This window comes from Bemisia tabaci, chromosome 4, assembly GCF_918797505.1.
Source record: "Bemisia tabaci chromosome 4, PGI_BMITA_v3".
NCBI lineage: Eukaryota > Metazoa > Arthropoda > Insecta > Hemiptera > Aleyrodidae > Bemisia > Bemisia tabaci.
This window is the reverse complement of record NC_092796.1, coordinates 8,514,380-8,532,306: the sequence shown is the minus strand read 5'-3', so window position 1 is coordinate 8,532,306 and position 17,927 is coordinate 8,514,380. Positions and strand designations below refer to the sequence as shown.

The 17,927-nt window shown below is 41.7% G+C and overlaps 1 protein-coding gene across 3 annotated transcripts in view; it reads left to right on the top strand.

Annotated features, from left to right (window-relative positions):
• LOC109040318 (paired box protein Pax-6) overlaps positions 1–17,927 on the top strand; it is an 83,135-nt gene that overhangs the window by 10,022 nt on the left and 55,186 nt on the right. For 2 of the 3 annotated variants that reach the window (XM_072299237.1, XM_072299235.1), the window contains exons 2-4: positions 1,261–1,412; positions 14,722–14,742; positions 15,762–15,927. In XM_072299237.1, the coding sequence (XP_072155338.1) occupies positions 1,274–1,412; positions 14,722–14,742; positions 15,762–15,927 (326 nt within the window). In that variant the 5' untranslated portion in view covers positions 1,261–1,273. The remainder of the gene's footprint in view (positions 1–1,260; positions 1,413–14,721; positions 14,743–15,761; positions 15,928–17,927) is intronic. The other variant, XM_072299236.1, reaches the window with a different exon arrangement.

Here is a 17,927-nt window from a genome sequence, read left to right as displayed (position 1 = left end):
ACTTAACAAACCCTCATACTTTTTCAAAGGAAGTAGAATTTAACTTGTCGCTTCTAAAATGTCTCTGCATTGCTCCCCTCTTCGAGTCGAGCGATCCTAGCGAATTCGGGAACGTCCCTTTTAAAGGCAAGTGCTTCTGCATGCAAGTCAAGATTTAATAAAGGTTTACTGACCTATTCAACCGACGACAAGTTGAACACACAGCCTTCGACAGCCGATACCTCTAGACGAAACAAAGAGGGCTTGACGAGGTATAGACAGGCAACGCGATATGTGGTGGGCCCTTGACGAATTCGGACCTCGGTTCTCACGCGGGCGCAACTAATTGCCACTCATTTCGGAATAAAGATTGAGTCAATAAACGGTAATCGAATTATTAAATTCGCGGATGGAGGGTAAGGGTCAGAGAAAGGGAGGGGGAGGGGAGGCGCCCGACCCATATCAAGAAGTGACTTAGATTTCCTGTTTCAGTCAATGCGGAAAGGTGCATTTGTTTGACTTTAAACTGACCAAAAATGTGTTTATTGGTGACTCAAAAACCACTGCTGAAACACCAAAAAATCATATTGTTTTATACTTTATGGTGTATTGATAATTACAAGAAGAATTGTATGACTATTATTAATAATAAGCAACGTGATTTGAACTCATAGGGACGATTTCATAAAGATAATCAAGAATTATAAAACTTTGAACTTTGTAATTCTTTTAACAACGATAGTTAAATATAAAAAAAATCCGTTTTTATTTATGCAATACTATTATTTGTATTTGACTAAAATCTACAGAATTAGATATTTTATGGAAGGAGATGAATTATTAATTCTGTGTAATGATGTTTAATCAGTGCTCACCCTCTCAAGCCTGAACGGTGGCATTCCTTCTTCTTCTTCTTCTTCTTCTTCTTCTCCTTCTTCTTCTTCTTCTTCTTCTTCTCCTCCTCCTTTCCGTTCTTTATTATTTTGGAGGGTGAAAGTATTCAAATCATACTATCAGTCTAGGAATTTTTCTGTCTCAATTCTATATTATAATGATGATTGGCCACTATAGAAGGGACCTCAGTTCCCTGATTTATTTTTGCAAGAAAACAGGGAAAAAATCCATTTTTGCACAAAAAAGTAAGAGCTTTTCTTTGAGATTATGTTATGATTTTTTTTTAATGGTTTTTATGCGCATGTTATGATTTATTACGCTGACAATTCAATTAATTACATAATGTTTAATATTAATCTATTTTTCTTTGGGTTGAACTCTTTTCAGGTGGCGTGGTATCATGTTACAGGGGATATCCCGACCAGAGCAAGCAGGATCTTTGCTCCCACCTCATCATCATCAATCCCTAAGTCATCATCATCCTTTGGCCCCTACCTCCGGCTGGCCCGGAGGGTCTCCCGATGACTTAGCGCATAAAGGTAAATGTCATCACTATGCATATTCCTACTCATCATCAGATGTTTTAACTTCACTTAATGGTTTCATTCTTTCCAAATAAAGTTCTGAAGTGTTTAAATGTGACCTTCCACGTGGAAAAACTCAAAGTCGGAAGTTCGGATCATCTTGGCCACAAGTTTTCTCATAAAAAAACTTCCCTCCGTCCTCTAGAAAAGCACCTTTTCCCCCAGACAGGGACGAATTGAAATCTTCATAAATTAAAAAATCTTGAAATTCATCATAAATTCCCCTTAAATTCATCTCAAATAAATCTATTAAGGTTTCATTATTTCCAAATAAAGGTCTGAAGTGTTTGAATGTGACCCTTCACGTGGGAAAACTCAAAGTCGAAAGTTCGGATCATCTTGGCCACAAGTTTTCTCATAAAAAACTTCCCTCCATCCTCCAGAAAAAGCACCTCTTCTCCCGGACAGGGACGAATTGAAATTTTCACAAATTTAAAAATCTTAAAATTCCTCTTAAATTTCCCTCAAATCTATCTCAAATAAATCTATTACCGGGAGCGCTCAGGCGTGTTAATAAGACATTAGCCTGTCGGGGTAAGAGGGGAGAGGGGGGATAGGGGAGAGAGGAGAGGGGGGACAGGGGGGACAGGGGAGAATCCGTCCCCCTTCTTTGAATTGCGGATGACGCCTTGATGATGGGAGGCGCGAGGCGTGGGTGGTGAAGTTAAATCTCGGATGAAAATCACCGCGCGCGGAATTTGACAGCTTCATTATATACCGAAATTTAAAGTCGCACCCGGAAATAAATCAAATCAAAGTCGTGGCTGCCGAAAAGACAACGCGTTCGTTTCAACTCACAATCAGCTTACATAGCATGATATTTACGCGTGTCTTCTAGTGTTAATCAGAAAATGCATGATTCTTGAGGTATGTGTATCGATAGACAGGGCCAGATTATCCTACTTGCCGCCCATGGGCCGCCTGTGTTTTGCCGCCCCCTTCTCATTCGTTTTAAAACATTAATAAAAGCCATCAAGTGAACGTGCCAGCGGGGGAGGGGTACATAAGACGCGTTTACTCGTGTTGAACACATTTTTTGGGAAAGCCCTGTCAACACTACTAGCAAAAAGTCACGGAACTTTGCTCGAAAGTCAAGTTTCGTAAACCTATCTCTAAATGGCAAGGCCTTCCATTCATGAGAAATGAACGAAAGAATTATGAAAGAACAATCACAAAATTTGGTTTAATGATTTTAACTTCCGCCGCCGCGCCGCGCCTACCGCACCGTGTTTGGCGCAATGCGTGAAGTATTCACGCAGTCTTGTAGGCGCTATGCGTTTCACGCTGACCGCATCGTGTTTTCCGCAATGCGTGAAGTATTCATGTAGTCTCGCAGGCGCTATCCGTTTCACGCTGAAAGCAGTGACCGCACTGTGTTTGATGCAATGCGTGAAGTACTCGCACAGTCTTGTAGGCGCTAATATGTGTTACATGCTGATTGCTTCTCCTTTTCATCTCAAGTCCTCGTCATCATTTCTCTCCAAGTCGCGCCGTTCCAGGCCAAATTGCGTGTTTGGTTTCTTTCTTTACTCGACTAACTTCGACTAATTAAAGGTGCTGTCTCTTGTATCACTGAAAGACGACAAAATTAGAAATTACTATACTCTCAGGAAATGAAAGATTTTGTCACCTTTGCTCGTCTGTATATTTTTTTCTGAATCCAATTTTTCTTTAAAACTACATTTAAGAAAATTGCGTTGACATTGCAGCCCGTTCCAAAACTATACTCTTAGAGAGGATAAGGAATAATACTATTAGGATATAAATGTAGGCAAAACAGGGTTACCACCTTCCGATAATTGCCACTGGTCCAAAGTGGCTGATATCTATATTGCACGCGGAACGAACAGCCAGGAACGGCAAATCAGTGTTAAAGCTGACCGGGTCGGCGCTCGTCAAAGGCACCAAACTAAGGCCGAGAGGGACGAATTAGGAGGATAATAGGCTCGAGGAGATGTCAACTAAATGAAGCATGATAATATAATTTTGAGATTAATAAAATGCAGCGGCGAAAGCCTCACAAAAGGAGTAGCAAAGTAGCGAACCATATTCTAGTAAATATATCGCTTTCACAGGCCGCTATCCCCCCGGGAGCGGCTCGATGAATGGACCAAAGATGCAACAGCGCTGCCAAATTTCTCAAAAAATTCAGATTTTTCACTTTAAGTATAGTGCGAAAATTGGACGGTGTGGCAACTGGGGGGCGGTGAAGTCCAGATCCAGAGGGATTCTGGCGTTGTTCTCGTGGAGCGCGCAAACATGCAGACAATAGCGGCACAGGTGTAGCCGGCCCTGTCAAAACTCATCAGGTATTTTCACAGGATGACCTTTGAGGGCGAAAGGAGGCCTTTGAGGCCACTTTCGGCCGACTCGGAGAGCGGTCCGTTTGTCGCTTGTTTGTTGGCCAGTTGACCGCAAATAGGCCACGCGAGTCCTTGGAATCGTGGAAAACTATCAAAAAAATAGTCAGTTTACGTGCTTTTTGTTTGATGAGTCTCCCTGCCTGAAAATTGGTTTTACTATATGTGCCTCGATGGTTGGTTTCACGATGATTGTTGGAATTGATGCAGATTTCCTGACCTGATGATGATGGTACACTGAAAAAAAAAGTTCGGTCATTTGAACCGAACGCTCGGTGTTCCATATCATCCCAACTATTTGGTTGGTCAAACTGAACTTTCGGTTTGAGTAACCAAACATTCGGTTCATATGATCGAACTTTGTTCGTCAGTTCACTTTACCGTTGAAATTCGGTTACAAGAACCGAAAGTTCGGTTTGACGAATCGGAAATTTGGATTGACAAACCAAATTAGTTGGGATGATATGGAACCCCGAACTTTGGTTCTTACGACTGAACTTTTTTTTCAGTATATGTTATTCGATTGACAAAATGTAGATCAGTGTTTCCCTCAGAGATATGACTTAAAATCAAAATTATAAAATAGTTTAGAATCAATTTAGAAACTGCAAATGTTCTCGTGCTCAGTTCATTCAGTAGTTTTTCTTAAACATGAAATTCAGACAATTTCAGACATTAGCAAAATTGTCGAAGCATACTCAGGACACGTAAGGTAGCAATAGCCACGGCTCTTACGCGGAATGATGTGGACCTACTACTGCTTCCTCGTCTGAAAAATGGCGTCAATTTTCCGCATTCATCACTTTCTCATAACTCTCGTTTAAAACAAATGATACTAATATCGCTGTTTTAGATGAATCGGTTAGTTCCTTTAAATTAGATCGATCGAATTCGGAAAAAAACTTGATTTCAAAAAGGAACCGATCATTTTCCAAATCACGTAAACATCAATCTCTATATTGTTGGTGGAGGGGTTGTTTTTTCTTCGTTTTCTCTGATGTAATCAATCATGTCGATTTTAAATAAGCCTTCTAAAAGAACATACATTCTTTGGAATTCGAAGATTGTCAACAAAGCTAATAAAACAGTTTTTCTTCACTGGAAAAAAGTAGCTTGGATCTAGAGTCTAGATTCTTAAAAACATTGACAAGAAAAACTTCTCTTGATTCAATCGGATTTCATGCTCGAATTAAAAGAAAATTCGCTGAAATTAAGTGGCATGACTCTCGATTCAAACAAAAATTCGATTGAATCAAGAGTATTTTTCCTTGTCAACGTTATTAAGAGTCTGGACTCTGGGTCCAACCTACTTTTTTTTCCAGTGTTGTTTTTCGCGCATTCGCAATTTTGGCGCTTACGTGATTTGGAAAAAAAAAATCGGTTCCAATTTGGGCGTTTCTGCTCTTTTCGGCAACAGAAGAGCATAGAATCCTTGAGAAATCCCTTGTTAGGGCCTTTGGCCGACGCGACATGACAGACCACTCGGCACCGGTGGCATATGATGAACGACCGCAGGGGAGGGCGGAGGGATGTTTCCTAGGGATTAGGCTTGTTCACATCCCGATCCCGATGGGTATCTCGGGGATCCCGGCTCGGCGAATGAATGGGACACCGACGGCACCCTGCCAGGGTCCCCCGACCCCGGCCCCGCTCGCTTGCTCGGTCAGCGATGTTTATCAAAATGTTTCCAACCTATTATTCGCCACCTATTCAACTCGAGATCTCATTAGAGCCGGCCCTCGCCTCCCCCCCCCCTCCAGCGAGCAGCCGCGGTCCCTTCGTCTTCGGGCCCACTGGGTGCTCCGCGCCGGTAAGCGAAAACAAATCGAGTGGGGCTCCGGATAATTTTCCTCAAGATTGACTAATTCAATATGTACACATGAAAATTTCATAAGACGAAAGTTAGTTAGAGGCTTTTTCACGACCTCTCTGAGCTTGGAAGCAGAGAAATCAGGAGGCTTTGCTGCACTGATGATGGGTCCAATAATGCTGCCGTGCTAAGGAAAAACGCTGTGTGACATTCGAGAGTTGCCGAACTTCCGATATAACGTGTATTTTCCAGGAAAGTTATGGATATTTTTCCTTGGAATTTTCAGGGACTTTGGGTGAAATTGCAAACAGAATTATCTGAAAAATCGGAAGGAAAATATTCATGAGTTTACCAGGAAATTTGTGTTTTTTCAAAGGAAATTTGGCAACGCCTGAAGGTTCTTACGGCGTTTTTTCTTAGCACGGAAGAATTAGAGAGTACGGACATGTCGGCACTGGCGTGGCGTGAATTACGATGTATCGATTGATATGCCATTTAAACCTATGGTAAAGAATCTATTATTAAGGTGTTCGCTACGAACACCCTATTTATCGATCCTTTTTCATAGGTTTAAATGGCATAGCAATCGATACATCGCAAAGCACGCCACGCCACTGCATGTCGTTAATTTTGAGGTCAATGAGCTTTTAGGGCCAAAAAGGGCAGAAAGGCGACCTTTTCCATGAAATTAATGAAAAATTAGTTAAATTACCCCTTGATAATCGTGATTTATGTTCTTCCTTAATATTCACTTCCGAGGATAATCAAGTTTCATTCCAACCCGATTGTGCTTCAAAATTGTTCAAATTTTTTGACTTTTGACACAAAACGTACAAAATCGCCGACAACTCATTCCTGGGATACTAGCGAGCGTAATCAATCTAAAATTCAAATTCCAGTTATTTTACCCATGCAACTTGATAAAAGTTGCTCCTCGGCAAGCAATGTCTCTTCGAAAAATGATCCTTTCTCCGTGAGCGGTCAAATACTGATGCTTTTTCTATACGCACGATTACCCAGCTTCTTGGGCACCCTGTATCAGAAGTCTTTCCTTGCGATATGCATCGCATTGTTGATGCCTGCTTTACATGGTTTTTTGAAAGGGCTGTCGTGCATCCGAACAGACCAGATTGCCCAATTCCTCAGCTACTCTGACCCTCATCATAACACAAAGATTTGCCATGTAAATGGGTGTTTAGCTCATACCTCGTGTTTGATATCCGAATCTCTCGTGACACCTGGCCGTCAAAACAGGTCACCGGCTTACCCGGACGATGATTAGGTAAATCTGCGCCAATTATAACCTGCGATCGGCTAATATTATAGAGGGGGGTGTAGAATTCAGTTGCCGAGGTGGGATTATAGCAATTTAGCGTTGAGCTGTGCAAATATGTTTCGATTCCTTTTTGACACACTCAGATCTTTCAAAATGTAGACCGGTGACAAATATGAGTTTGATTTTAAAAATCTTATGCTCAACATTTAAAAAACGCCCTTATTGAATATACCGCGACAGGAGTTATTGTTGAGTCAACCACAATCTCCTTCAAAAAAACTGAACTTTATAGAAAAAGCTCAGCGGCATGAACCGAAGATAGACTCTAAGAATTGAGCAAATGGTTATATGAACAAAATAGGCCGGCTGATAGACTGCAGATTGAGGAAAAAAACCGTATCAACACTAGGGTTTTTTGGCACCTCATTGGCAGCATTTGGCAGAACATTGTGAGCTCACGCTTCGCGTCATCGCGTCTTCAATTTTTCAGATGCCAGCACGGACGTCCATCAAGTACGAATAGTTGTATCTCTGCGCCGTCGTGAACGGGCATCCTTTCTCTCGCTTTATTTTCGTATTGGGTTTTTTGGGACTCTTTTTAAACTTTTCTCCCGAATCCGAGCGACACCTCATTGACAGTGTAGCAGAGCATTCAGAGCCCACGCTTCGCCTCATGGTGCCTTCAATTTTTCAGATGCAGCACGGACGTCCATCAAGTACGAATAGTTGTATCTCTGCGCCGTCGTGAACGCGCATCATAACCCTCCCTCTATTTCCATATTGTGTTTGTTTCCGTTTGTCTTATTCGTAGTGGTGCTTCAAGCACTACGTGAGTAACATAGCCAGAGGTAGGAGAGATGTGTTCGGGACTCTTTTTAAACTTTTCTCCCGAATCCGAGCGACACCTCATTGACAGCGTAGCAGAGCATTGAGAGCCCACGTTTCGCGTCATCGCGCCTTCAATTTTTCAGATGCAGCACGGACGTCCATCAAGTACGAATAGTTGTATCTCTGCGCCGTCGTTAACGGGCATCTTTCCCCTAGCTTTATTTCCATATAGTGTTTCTTTTGCGTTTGTCTTATTCGTAATGGTGCTTCAAACTAGTAGCATACATGCTACTAGTTTGAAGCAATACAGCATACATGCAATGTGAACATCCATCTTGCGCGAATAGTTGTATGGCGTTTACACTTTACATGTCTCTTATTTTTGAATTTCGAGATAAATTAAGGTTACGTTTGCCTAGATATGCTATGGTATGTCCAAATCAATAGACATTTTGAAAAGGAAAAAACATGTTTAGAGGTCTCTCAAGAAGTCTATAAAGGGTGCGTACGTCTAAAAATCGAACGGACCATCGCTTCTAAGGGAGTTACACGTAGCGAATGAAAGGGGGGGGTTGATATAGCGCCTGTATGTCAACAAAAAAGTGAAAATTGTACAGAAAAGTGTTTACGCTTCAGAAAGTAGTTATTGGACCTTTGTTCACCATTATCATGCGTAAAAGCACCTTTCTTCACTCCTAACTCTCTCTTTTTCCGTTCATTTAAGATAATATTTCCCACATAGAAGGATTCTCGGTCGTAATTTTGTTTCTCTTCTTATTTTGCTATACGTCAGAAGGGCGCATTTCCGGCGCGGCAAGGGGGCGTATCTGCCAGTGGCAGATTGACCTTATGGCTAGTCGCCGAGCCTATGGGTTCATACGCGACCAAATGTTTTTTTCTCAGTGTAATCAAAGGTTTTTTCCAGGTCCATTTCATGTACCTGGAAAAAAAACACATTGGATCTTGAGTCGAGACTCTTAAAAACATTGACAAGAAAAAATACTCTTGATTCAATCGGATTTTTGCTTAAATCAAGAACCAAGTCTCTTAATTTGAGGGGATATCCTTTTGATCTAAGCAAAAATCTGATTGAATCAAGTGTATTTTTTCTTGTTAATGTTATCAAGAGTCTGGACTCTAGATCCAATGTCTATTTTTTTCCCAGTGTGTCCTCACGAAGAAACACTCCGGCTGTAAAGCGGCAACACTGCTCGTGAAAAAAGCCCGGAAGAGAGAGGGCGCCGGAACTCGCGGAGAGAAAAGTAAGCGGAGGAATTAGTCGATATTTTAAAATGGGTCTCGGGGAGGCCGGGCCTGGTGCGGAGCAGAGGGGGGATAATGGCATACCTTCAGTACATCATAAACTCCTCAAGGGAGGAAATGTTTTTATTGGCGATCCGCGCGTCGCGAGAGCGCCTGCCGGTGACACTCCGCCAGGGGAGACTTATTGAGACGTATAGATATAGGTATAGATACACCGAGCACAAAAGACGCGAGAAAGGGCGGCAGCATCTCCTGGTATGGAGGCGACGATGGAACGCCTTGTTCGGAAAAGAGCGTAAGGGCTAACGAGGGCCCTATGCCGCGACGCTGTTCGATTTCGGTGGTGCTCTGAGAGAATCCTGAGGGGTGAGGATTCCTCTCGCATGGTAATGGCGACTCTTCATCACGAGCATCTTCGCCATTCCTGATATTTTTGTGCCTCCCGTTTTTTCGAGGGTCTCGCGATTAAACTGCCGCGTTACTCTGCCGTGCTGAGGAAAAACGCCGTATGAACCTTCAGGCGTTGCCAAATTTCTTTTGGTAAATCACGAATTTTCGGGAAAATTTGTGAATTTGTTTCTTCCAATTTTTCAGAGCATTTTGTTCTAGATTTAATCTAAATAGTCTGAAATTTTCAAGGATAAATATTCATAACTTTTTTCAAAAATGAAAATTTTCTAAGAGGAGATTTTGTAACTCTCGAATGTTCATGCGGCGTTTCCCTTACCACTGCAGTATTGGAGGGAGTTGTGAGGATTCAATTGAAAATTTTAAGCTTTGCTTGATTGTCCGGTTTTAACGACGAATTCATAACTAAAATAACAATTTGGTAACTGAAAGTGCGCACAGTGCAGTGAGAAACATCTCTAACACAATGTATATAGCTAAAGAAAACTCAAAGCCTCGCAGAGGTAACTATTGCTACACGGATGGAATATTTTTGCCTACTTCGAGAATTGAAGGCGAAGTAGTAATGTGCGCATTCTCCGTTTTTATTCCGTTTCTTGAATTTTCAGTCAAAAAAATTCACTTATAAATATTCAAAATCCTCCATCACTGTGTCAAAGTTCATGTCAAAAAATTCACGTCATAATTCGATATTAATACGTGCTAGCACAGATTAGGGGCGTTGTAGGAAATCGAGCTTCACACTGAGCCCAAACGTGTTATTTAGTGAGTTTTTGTTTTTGATTTTATTTTTTTTCCATTTCCGGGCTGCGTTGGCGTTCCGACACCCTGGATAATTTGTCTCTGACGTGAAAGCGCGGGAAATCGACCTCAACATTGTCTCATCGCGTTCGTAGAGCGAAACTTCGCCATGTTCCAGGGATACAATTCTCGGGTCTTCAGACAACAGCGTGCAGATTTCACTTAGCCCCCGTCCCCAGGAAGCCAGCGGGATTCGCTTTTTACGAAAGAGCGACGACCAAAGTTGTTTTTTATGCTAATCGTGGATCTGGGAATAATTTTTCGGGAGTATTTTAAGACCCGGAGCCGGGACCGCGATCTACATTAATCTCTGTTTCAGCAGAGCTCGATTCCCCCTCTCTATGATGAGGTTACCGATTAAATACATACTTAATCTGCCGTGCTAAGGAAAAATACCGCATGAACCTTCAGACGTTGCCAAATTTCCTTTGATAAAGTAAGAATTTCCTGGTAAACTTATGAATATTTTTCTTCCAATTTTAAGATAATTTTTCTCACAATTTCACCTGAAGTCCTTGAAAATTTCAAGGGAAAATAATCAGATCTTTCTTTAAAAAAAATAAAAATTTTAGTGGAGGAAAATCAGCAACTCTCGAATGTCCATACGGCGTTCTTCCTTAGTATGACAGTAATGCCCTCGCCATTTTTAGTCTTCCGGTGTTCGATGGTTTTGGTTTAGGCGAGTGTTTAGTTTATAAGCTCTTCAGCAGAGCTGGATTAAGAATTTTTCTTTTGAGCCCATGGACTCAGTCTTAGGAAAGGTTTCCCCTGGAGTGCAAAGAAAGAAGGTGGAGTGGTGGTCACCACCAAAGGTCACCACTCCATATAGCATAAATACGTCTCAATAATTGTTCACAGGTACATTCTACCTACAAATTTTGAGCCAAGTTTTCACCTTGTTTCACGAGAGCGTCAAATGCGCGAAGGAGGATGACAGGTCAAAAAAAAGTAGTAACAGGGACGAGACTCTCGGGAATGTTACAAAGAACCGGATCATTTTTAGAGGATATTCATATTCCACTTTTTTCAAGCGATGCAAGGCGATGAGCGGTGAATTCTGGGAGGTATTTCACTCGGATCGAAAATCGTATCGCCTCGACCCGCAATCCCCGCGCCCTCGATAGGTTTTTTCTCTGTTTTGGTCTTCATTTGGTGCTCGTCTTGGCTCCTTTTTTGGAGGCGGAGAGGGTTAAATTACGTCGATGACAGGGTCCGGGCCGATCCGCTTCACGGAGCTACTCGGCTGGAAAAGTATCGGATGCTTTTGTTTTTTCCGCGGCGACTCGCTCCTTCGTTTTGGCTTGCATCGCCGTCATGTCTGCGCGACCAAAACATGGGTAAGGTCCGTCGCTGACACAAGTCAGAAAACTTGATTAAATTATCAGATCAGAGAAAATTTCGTAGAAAATTTTTGCGCATTTGTGTAGGGATAGTTCCATAAGTTAGAAAGGGGCGCATACCGATGGCAAAAGTGTAAAACCAGGTATCTCCATCGCGATGTTTCAAAATTTCAGCTCTTCTTTTATTTTTACATTTTACGCTGATTTCACAATTAAATCGTTAAAAAATATGTCCAACATGTACCAAATGTACATTTTACAATAGTGGGAAGCATATTCAACCACGGGGGTGATTGAATTATGTGACATATTTGTATTGTAAAAGCTATATTGAAACATGTCGGACACTTTTTAACTACAAAATTGTTAAATCAGCAATTTCATTTTGTTCCGTGTGCCAAGAGAAGCAAACCAACTTTTTAAGTTCGGATGATGAACTTTGTCAGGTTGTATGGTATTGCTGTATCAATTCACCCATTTTTTCGGTCCTGATGTAACTGCTTGTGTGCGGGACTCTTTTTTAACTTTTCTCCCGAATCTAAGCGACACCTCATTGACAGCAAAACAGAGCATTATTAAGAGCCCACGCTTCGCGTCATCGCGCCTTCAATTACTCAGAAGCAGCACGGACGTCCATCAAGTACGAATAGTTGTATCTCTGCGCCGTCGTGAACGCGCATCATTTCTCACCCTCTACTTCCATATTGTGTTTGTTTCCGTTTGTCTTATTTGCAGTAGTGATTCAAGCACTAGTTGGAGAGATGTGTTCGGGACTCTTTTTTAACTTTTCTCCCGAATCTAAGCGACACCTCATTGACAGCATAGCAGAGCATTATTAAGAGCCCACGCTTCGCGTCATCGCGCCTTCATTTACTCAGATGCAGCACGAACGTCCATCAAGTACGAATAGTTGTATCTCTGCGCCGTCGTGAACGCGCATCATTTCCCACCCGCTACTTCCATATTGTGTTTGCTTCCGTTTGTCTTATTCGCAGTAGTGCTTCAAGCACTACGTGAGTAACACAGCCGAGGGTAGGAGAGATGTGTTCGGGACTCTTTTTTAACTTTTCTCCCGAATCTAAGCGACACCTCATTGACAGCATAGCAGAGCATTATTAAGAGCCCACGCTTTGATGATTTTTTTAGACGATTTCTTAGAGTAAAACTCCAACTTTTGTGAAATTTTGGAGGCGCATATCAAATTCTACTTCTCATCTTCGAGATACGACTCTGTCATCACGCTGTTAGCGCCGCAATCTCTCTCGAACATGCACAAATACGCCGCATCGATTTCAAGTCACAAAGACGATCCTTTTTTCCGACAATAAGGAGCAGTTACTATTTCGGGACTCCAGGGGCTCTCGAGAAATTAGCATAAGAAGGAACGAAACCTGGACCACGTAGCCAAGGAACGTCGCGCCTCGGGCGAGGATCCAGGGAGTCCTCGGCGACTGTCGCGTAGGTGTTTAAAAAACGATCAGTTAAACATTTTTACGACTCGGACCAATTCAATAGCCGATAAACGCGCGAAACTAAAGAATGCGGCTCCGTGAATGAGCTCCTGACTTAGTTGACTCCGATTCACACCTGACCGGGATCCAACTCTCAAAAAAATCCCACGCTAATAATTACACTAGAAAAGGCGGGTGGAGATAAAAGATACTCCGCTCCAGTGTTGCCAACACTGGAAAAAAACACATTGGATCTAGAGTCCAGACTCTTGAAAACATTGACAAGAAAAAATACTCTTGATTCAATCAGATTTTTGCTTAAATCAAAAGGAAATACGCTCAAATTAAGAGGCTTGGTTCTGATTTAAGCAAAATCGATGAATCAAGAGTATTTTTCTGTCGATGTTTTAAGAGTCTGACTCAGATCAATATGTTTTTTCAGTGCACTCATGTAATGAAATCAGGAAATATGTCCAAAACACTGTTCTATCGTAAGGCACTATCATGTAGAATGACTATAATGCTCTTTGAAAAAGTCACTCAAATGATCTATGTTTTCGCTCATAAGTCGAGTATCTTTCACATTATTCCGATATGGTGGTTCAAATCAAATAATGTGCAAATCCATTCCGGTTATTCAAAATTTCCAAACATATTTTATTTTTTTTAAAGGATAATGACAAAAATATCTCATTTAAATGCCCTGTAAATATTTTTAAATGGGTGAAGAAAATTTAAGGAAAATCTACTCAAAACATACTGAATGGCGTCTACATAGTTGGGCTCAAAATACATTTCATTGGTGCCTGTAAGTGATTGAATGTTTTGAATTACCTTTCGAAAGTCTACAAAAAATCACTTAATCGATTCAATGAATAAACTATCGAACTTCATTCATCGACTTCATTTCAAATTTGCGTCACATGCTGTCATCAATGTTCTTCAAATTGATCCAGAATACATTGATTGAATACAAATTATGCAATCATACATAATATATTCTCGTATTTAAAAAAAAAAAAATCTGTTTTTTGAAGTTCTAATGGTAATTTTCAAGGAAAACATGTTTTCATACATTTAGGAGAATGATTGAAAAAGTCATTCTCCTAGGCGACAATTAAAAAACAAGTTTAAATAATTCCTCCAAAGAGATGTTTCTGGCATCAAAATCAATCGTATAAGAAATGCGGTATATGTTCAGGTATTACTTGACTGACCATCACACATCGGCAACACAGCGGCGATTTTGGATGCGTTTAGGGGGCGTTGCTGGACAGTTTGTCCTTGCACCCACAAAGCGATGCTTGTCATCAATGGGTCCTCGGGTTTTTGAATTTTTCGTCGCGACTGACTTGAGTCACTTTGATAGAAGATCCAGTCAAAAAAGGACCTCTCAAAATGCACTAAAAGACAGGCTGTCTCGCACCGATACACCCTTCGACGATATAAAAAACAATGTTGCCACAAGAAGTTTATCAGCAAAAAAATGAAATAAAAATATAAATAAAATAAAACATCAAAAAGATTTCTTAAAAGCGGCGGAATGCACCTCGCCCACTATCCCAGGTTTCTCCAATGTTAACTAAAGCTCTCATCACTTATTGGGATTGGGGGTCACAAGTAAAGTGTTTCACGATCAATATGGTATGATTGCAGTGTCTATTTTTTATGTTATGAATTTCTTGGAATTTTCATGGGTAACAAACTACGTCCTCTGTGTGTTTCAGGACTGAATTATATTTCTGAAGGTGAGTTTTCAAGAAAAATTATTCAATAGTTTTACCTCTCTTTGAGTGTGTTAAGAAATTTGGTGCAAATTTGTCTTACGGATCGTGATCATTTGATGCTATACAACGATTCTGCACGGCCTGTGTGACACATTTTGTTCCGCGATTTTTTTCTTCTTTTTCTTATTCCTTTCTTCCTTTTTCTTTGTTAATGTTAAGCAGCGTTTATATTTACAATTAAGATGGAAAGGGTGAAAAAAAAATTATTTTAGAAATTCATAATCCAGGATTGGAACATTGTGCCTCATAGTCGATGACGCAATTAAAATTCCTCGATTTTTCAGGTTTCCTGGAGGCGCTTGATTTCAAAGCCTCTGACGGCTTACCAGAAAGACAGGGAAACAGTTGGAACTGAATTTCAGTGTATGGATCAAAAGTTTCCTGATGATGAATATTCTCAGTTTTTCTTCCTAGCTCTTTTCGTTTCTAGAGTTCATTTTTTGCCTGCCATAGCAATCCCTAACAAGGACTTCAGGGAGTGTCATTCAAGCCAAATCTCAAGATAGGAGGGGAAAAAGTGAATTAAGAAAGGCAAAATTTCCTCTTGTAAAACATCAAAAATTATCAAAAGTTCCCTCAAATTTACAGAATTCACCCTAACATAAAGTCATACTTTCCGATACAGGGAGGGTGGTAATTGACCTGCCTGCCATTCCCGCTTGGCGCCTCAGAGGAAATTTGAAGTTTAATAGCAACATCCGTTTAGATTATCTGTGTTTACTTAAGTTACTTATTTAGCTTTTCCTTGTGTGTGTAAACCACTCTCAGTAATCAGACTTGTAAAAATTTACGAGTTTTCGTTACTTCAACGAGTGTGATTTTTTTTAGTCTCCTTGAACAATTTTCACCTGCGACGCTTACAACTCAATTCTTTGCAGTATCTTCCCGGTGAAAACTCGAGTGTGACCTGGACTTTTCAGAAGTGTTGAGCTGTACTCGTTGAGTTGATGTCATGTGATTTTACGTGTGGTATATTTCAGGGCACAGCGGTGTGAACCAGCTGGGAGGCGTTTTCGTCGGTGGACGACCTTTGCCCGACTCAACCCGACAAAAGATAGTTGAATTGGCTCATTCCGGAGCCAGACCCTGTGATATTTCTAGGATACTTCAAGTTTCAAATGGCTGCGTCTCAAAAATTTTAGGAAGGTCAGTTCCTTTTTAAATTTGTTTGCTTGTTTAAAAGTTCCAATGAGTTTTTTCGTTTACTTCTCTACCAAAAAAATGAAACGCGAAATGCAGTCAGCAGGCAGCATGCAGTAAACTAAAAAAAAAGTATGGTAATATCTACTATGAGTCTACTAGATTTTTTACACAGTGATACTTTTTAGGAAAAGTAACCAGAATTATAGTATTATTACTCACCTGAACTGTGGTATGGGGTGGTAATATTATGGTAAATGCTACCCTAGAGTCTGGTGTTTATTACCATCCCCGACCACTGTGTTAGAGTAAGGTAAAATCTACCATATTTTTTTTCACCGTGTGAATCCATCCAATTTATTTGCGTTCGAAAAGACCAAAGTTCCCACGAACCCGTATCAAAATACTTTACCTCGAGTTCAATCGTCGAGGCAGAGTTAAGCGCCATGCCGGAGTGATTTTCCGATAGATATCAAGAGGTGCGCCGTCATCGCTGGGCACGTCAGATTTTAATCGGGACATTTAATCCGACAAAAAGTAAATATTTGGTGGCGAACGACAGCGATGACAGCGCCGCGGCGGAGCGAATCGGAAACCACCTGTGTTGACGGTGTCGAATTTCCGATCTGGGTCGGCACCGAGTCGCAGTCGCGTCGCGTCGCATACCGCCGCCCAACAGGTGGAAAAAGACGACGCCACAAGAGACGGACACGACGTGCATCGACCCATATTCCTGCCCGAGGGGACACCTCACCGCCCCGAAAGGACCCTGAACGTGTCGTCTGGTCTGTGGTAACAGCGATCGTCATAGAGCACCTTTCAAAGATTCTTTAAAAGTGGGGAGGGGGTGAAAAACTGAGATAAAAAATGATGTTTTTGGAAACAAATTTTGAATGACTTTAGAGTAAATCCACCCCTCGGCCGATCATCGAATAGTTTCATTCTTCGAGACTGTTTTACTGAGATTATATTGATTTTTTTTCTTATCACTTTTACGAGAGGATCTACACAATCAAACTGGAAGTGCTTGAGCCAATTTGGAAAGTTACGTTCCTTCGTCTGGGAAATGACGGCTTTTAGAAAACATAGAGTCAAAAATATCACTATGAAACAGTGACAGCGCGATTAAAATGTTCCTGTAGTATTTTTCAATATATTGTAGTCTCAAATTTCCGCGTTTGATTATCCCCGATTTCTTTTCGGTGGCTTCTTAGCAAAAATGAACAAAAAAAGAAAATTCTACAAATTATTTAATCCAGAAATGAAGTTTGCCAGAATGCCCTCTTTTAAGGTAAGACGCATTCATTTCGGGCTAATGCATATATTTCTGTCTGATATGTGACTAGAGTTTTCATAGAGTCATTTCAATCACTGTTCCTCGCCAAATTGCTTGATCTTAGATTATTCGCGATTTCCGATTATCCGATGTGGGTCCGGCCCTACCGCCCCAATCACCGCTGATAGTCGCGACACTACACTGTAGCTTTAAAATATTAAATCGGCGTTTTAAAATACTGAAAAAAAAACTCTGACCGTGGAAGTCGATTCTACGGGCTACATGGACATACCGTTCGCGTTCCGGGCTCCAAGGCCGAAAGTTCCGGACGTAATACCCGGAGCAATTGAAGCTACGGCTCCAGCATCCGGAACCTTCGGCCTCTGGACCCGGAACGGACGGTACGTCTATACAGCTCGTAGTTTTTTTTTCCCCGGTGTAAAAGTATCGCAATATTATTTTCCTCCGAAGCGAGGCCCGCGCGCACAACTCGGCAACGAGTCGTCGTCGGAGCAAATCAGGGAGTCAACACTGGCGCACCCCTCGGTGGATTCCGCCGTTGCGTAAAATCGCGCGCTCGGGCGCGAAACGCCAAAGGGTGAGACCGGGGGAGGACGCCCCGCGGGAGGCCGGGGGGGGGGGGGGGGGAGGCGGTTGCAGGGCCGGGGCCGGGGACCGCCGCGTCGCGTCGTGCCGCTTCGGCCGGGGAGATCGATGGGTGCTGATAGAG